Source organism: Henckelia pumila, chromosome 1 (assembly GCF_033568475.1).
Source record: "Henckelia pumila isolate YLH828 chromosome 1, ASM3356847v2, whole genome shotgun sequence".
In the NCBI taxonomy this organism is placed as follows: Eukaryota; Viridiplantae; Streptophyta; class Magnoliopsida; order Lamiales; family Gesneriaceae; genus Henckelia; species Henckelia pumila.
Window position 1 is genome coordinate 12,021,793 of NC_133120.1, and position 4,443 is coordinate 12,026,235.

General features: G+C 35.8%; 1 protein-coding gene across 1 annotated transcript; it reads right to left on the reverse strand.

Annotated features, from left to right (window-relative positions):
• Positions 1–2,817: 2,817 nt before the first annotated feature.
• Positions 2,818–3,258, reverse strand: LOC140894750 (uncharacterized). The gene has a single exon (XM_073303352.1). The coding sequence runs from the start codon at positions 3,256–3,258 to the stop codon at positions 2,818–2,820; it is 441 nt and encodes a 146-aa protein (XP_073159453.1).
• Positions 3,259–4,443: the final 1,185 nt, after the last annotated feature.

The following is a 4,443-nucleotide window of genomic DNA, read 5'->3' on the forward strand; positions in this document are numbered from 1 at the left end:
AAAATTAACTCAAATCATGATCAAGAAAGACGTTAAAATGCTAACAAAGAAACAAGTTCAATACCTAGACATTTCAACTTGAAATATCACCCCGAACGTGTGTGTGTGTATGGTCATTAACAAGTGTCCTGCACACTCCAAAGATCCACTCAATGCAAAACCCCACAACAGATCAAGTTGCACAAAAACACAAGTATAAGCTTACTTGCAGATACAAATCAAGTTGGACCATTGAGAAACTCTTTTTTTTTTCTTTTTTTTCACACTGTCGGATTTTTGCACCCAGTTGTCCTCAACTCCATACATTCTCCCTCCATATTTAGCTCTTGGAATTTGTGGGATTAGAATTTCAATCCTCATTCCAATGCCTCCCCTCACCTTACTAACTCATTTTTTTCCCTTTTTTTTTCTTCTTTCAATTAAGCTCAAAAGAGAGGTTGATTATCTAGCGACTTTCTAAGACTATCACAAGGCTCACACGACATTCTCTATGTCATATACAATTCACAAGCTATGACTCATGCGTGCTCAAAAATATTCACCAACCATATCAAAGTCTAATTTGCATTCGAGATCAAAGTGTTCACATGTTAGCAAATAATCTATTTTCAAAAGCATGCATGTCATCAAGTAGATATCATCATGGGCTAGTAAATTTCAATAGTCATATTCATCACTACCTATGAGATCTAACATTTTTTTGTTCAAATACCGGCTAAATCCTCTAAATGACTGGCTAAGTCTTCTCTCCCATACTTAAAATCTTACATTGTCCCAAATGTAAGTGAGAATGCAAAACAAAAATGAATAATAAAAATGTAAAGAAAATACTCCCCTTTGGTTGCCTCCCAAGTAGCGCCCCTGTAACTGTCGTCGGCTTGACTGCATGCTTCCTTGTTTCTCATGGTGGTTCATATTTGGTTAATTTGTCCACCTTCACCCATTTGAGTAATTTCACAGTTAATTTCGGTCCCTTCTTGCTCTGCTTTGATTTCTTTGAGATACGCATCTCTTGAGAAATCTTCCTTTCTCTATGGATATTCCTTTTGATCGATCAGAGGAAGTTTTGGCTCAGTTTTAGATGCGTGCAAATCAGAAAGAAAAATTCTAGCATTAGAATTTTTAGCAGGTCTTGAAGTAACCTCCTTTAACTTATCCCTATTCACAACTTTCTTGTTTTCTTGTGACAAGTGATCATTGATATCAAGAGTTTTAACAACACTTTTACCACTAGGATATTTCATGGTATCATAAATATTAAACTTAACAATCTCCCCAACGAATTCCGTAGTGAGAGTACCATTATTAACATCTATGACAGACTTTGAAGTTTTTAGAAATGGTCTTCCTAGCAAAATTGGACTATTCAAATCACTATTTTTCATGTCAAGAACATAAAAGACAGTCGGAAAAACCAAATTATCAATTTTCACAAGAACATCCTCAATCACACCCCTAGGATAAATAGTAGACCTATCAGCCGTACAATTGCAGTTTCCATCAAGGGCCCTAGTTTTAAGGAAGCATAAGTAGAATATGGCATGACATTAATTGATACTCCTAAATCTTACATGGTTGTTTCAATTTGAACACCTCTTATCGTACAAGTAAAAGAAAACATACTTGGATCCTTGCATTTTGCGGGTATCTTTTTCTAAATCACAACAGAGACCTGTTCTGCTAATTCTATTTTCTGGCATCCCTAAAATTTTTGTTTTATTTTCGCAGCACATAATTTTTTCAAAAATTTAGCATAGCGAGGTACTTGTTTAATATCATCTAACAAAGGGATATTTACCTCATATCTACAAAAAGTATCATTGTGCTCCTTGATGCCTTCATCCTTTCTGGACTCTTTCAATGCTAAGGGAAAAGGGGGTATGGGTTTGTTCTTAGAAAGGAGAGGAAACTTACCTTTTGGTGTGTCTTTTTGAATAGGATCATTTTCCTCCACCTTGGATTCCTCCTCATTTTCATTATTTGCGGGATCTTGTACCACTTTTTCTTGTATCTTCAACTCCCTTCAACTCCTTAAAGTGATTGAACTAACATTCTCTTTTGGATTTGGCACTGTCTGAGATGGTAAACTGCTAGAGTTCTATGCCTCCAACATGTTTATTTCTATTGAAAACTGCCCCACCTGAGTGTTCAAGTTTTGGATACTTGCTCTCGTTTACTGTTGAAATTTCAAAGTGTTAGTGGCAAGGTCCTTGACAATATTTTCTACAAACTCACCAGGGTTAGGAATTTGATGACTGTGCGGTTGTGGAGGATATGGCGGCCTATATGCTTGATTATTCGGCTGCCTGTGAGGTGCAGGCTGGTTCATTGCAGGATTGTCATATCTGAGGTTTGTATTATCCCTCCAACCTGGATTATACGTGTTTGAATAAGGGTCATAATTTTTCTAACTGAATTGCTCAGTAGATCCCTCATGAAGAGTGGGACACATATCAGTTGGATGCCCCATTGCAGGGCAAATTCCACACACCTTCATATTTTGTCCTTTACCTACAGCAATTTGACGCACAAGAGACGTCAGATCAATTAGTTGTTGTTCAAGGTAAGAGACATTTACCTCATTGTTCCTTCTGGGGGTTGTATCACTTCTGCTGGTGCCAAATTGCTGAGAATTGGCTGCCATGTTCTAAATTAAGTTCCTCGCATCTTGCGGTGTTTTGTCCACAAAAACTCCTCCACTGTCCGCTTCCACCATACTCCTATCATGAGGTAACAAACTTCATAACAATACTGAATGAAGAGATTTTCACTTATCTGATGTTGCGGACAACTAGCACAAAGCTTCTTGAACCGCTCTCAATATTCATGAAGTGACTCTCTCATATGTTTCTTGATGCCATAAATCTCTTTTCTGATGTTCGCTGCTCTCGAAGCTAGAAAGTACTTTTTTAGGAAAATCATCTTCATATCTGTCCAAGTTGTGATGGATCCAGGAGGTAGGTAGTATAGCCAATCCTTTGTAGCATCTTTCAGAGAAAATGGAAAGGCTCTCAATTGAATTTGTTCTTCCATCACTCCATGGGGTTTCATGCTTGCACATAGCACATGAAAATCCATCAAATGTTTATGGGGATCCTCACCTACAAGGCCATGAAAAGAAGGTAACAAATGTATTAGTCCAGATTTAAATTCAAAAGTATCATTAGCTTCTAAAGTAGGAAAAGTAATGCATAAGGGTTGTTGATTCAGATCAGGGGTGCCAAGCTGTCTCAAGCTCAAATTTGCATTTGCAGCCATCTCTTCCCTAGGCTTTTCAAATAGAACTTCTTATTCCTCTTCAAGTTTCCTTCATTCTTACTTCTTTCGTCTATGGAACGTTCTCTCTATCTCGGGATCGTAGGTAAATTCTTCCTCTTCTGAAGATTCACCTGCACGCATGAATAAACCAGAGAAAAACTGGGAGAAAGAATAGAAATAAAACAAAAAAAAAAACAAAAATAAATTAAACGCCTTCCCCGACAACGACGCCAAAATTTGGTAGCGCTTAGTCGTTTCATGCCGAAATTAACCTAACTCAACTCAGATCAATTTAATAAACATGTAGTAGCGAGAGTAGGGATCATTTTCACGAGAAAGGTGCAATTTATTGTGTTCTTAAAAATACTGAGATAAATAAAAAGGGGGGTTTTTAAATATGAAATTAAATACTAATAATTATAGGGCAATTTGCTCAAAAATCCCCAAATGCAAACATGTTTTGCTTTGGGGTCCCTAGTCAAAAAATGTGGTACAAAACAATATAAGATGTGGTACAAAACCATACAAGATGTGGTAAATTAACAAAACATGTGGTACAAAAAAATGGCTAGGGAGTGCAGAGCAAAACATGTTTGCATTGGGGATTTTTGAGCAATTTGCACATAATTAAAAGCAAATTAAAATAAATTTTGTTAACAAGCATGCAGGATTCAACTTATAGCGAAACAATGGATTAAACAAGCCTTGGTATCGGTCGACTACGTCCTTGAAGTTTATTCACTCGATTATCGATTCTCTAAAAATAATTAATTCACATTTGAATATTCATCTTTAAATATTTCATTTCTATCTCACCTTAATCTTAGTTAATTAGACACGAGCGTTTTAAATTAACTCTTACCAATAAATCAACCAAGATGCAAGTGATCAAGATTTAAATCTAAGTTTGCATTCAAACTAGTGAAATTGATGAATCTAAGAAATCTAGTCAATCGTTGTTACTAAGATTTAATAAATTCAAAAGTATAAAATATTAATAATAGTTGCTTCGCAAATTAGAGGAATCAAACAATTACTGATTTGATATCTAATTTAGCTTTAGATTGTACGAGAAAATAATTAGATGATCAAGACAATAATCAAACACACAAGAATGACAATCAATTCCGAACAACTCTTGATACTCAAATAACAAATCAAACGATGAACGTGTATCAAAATATC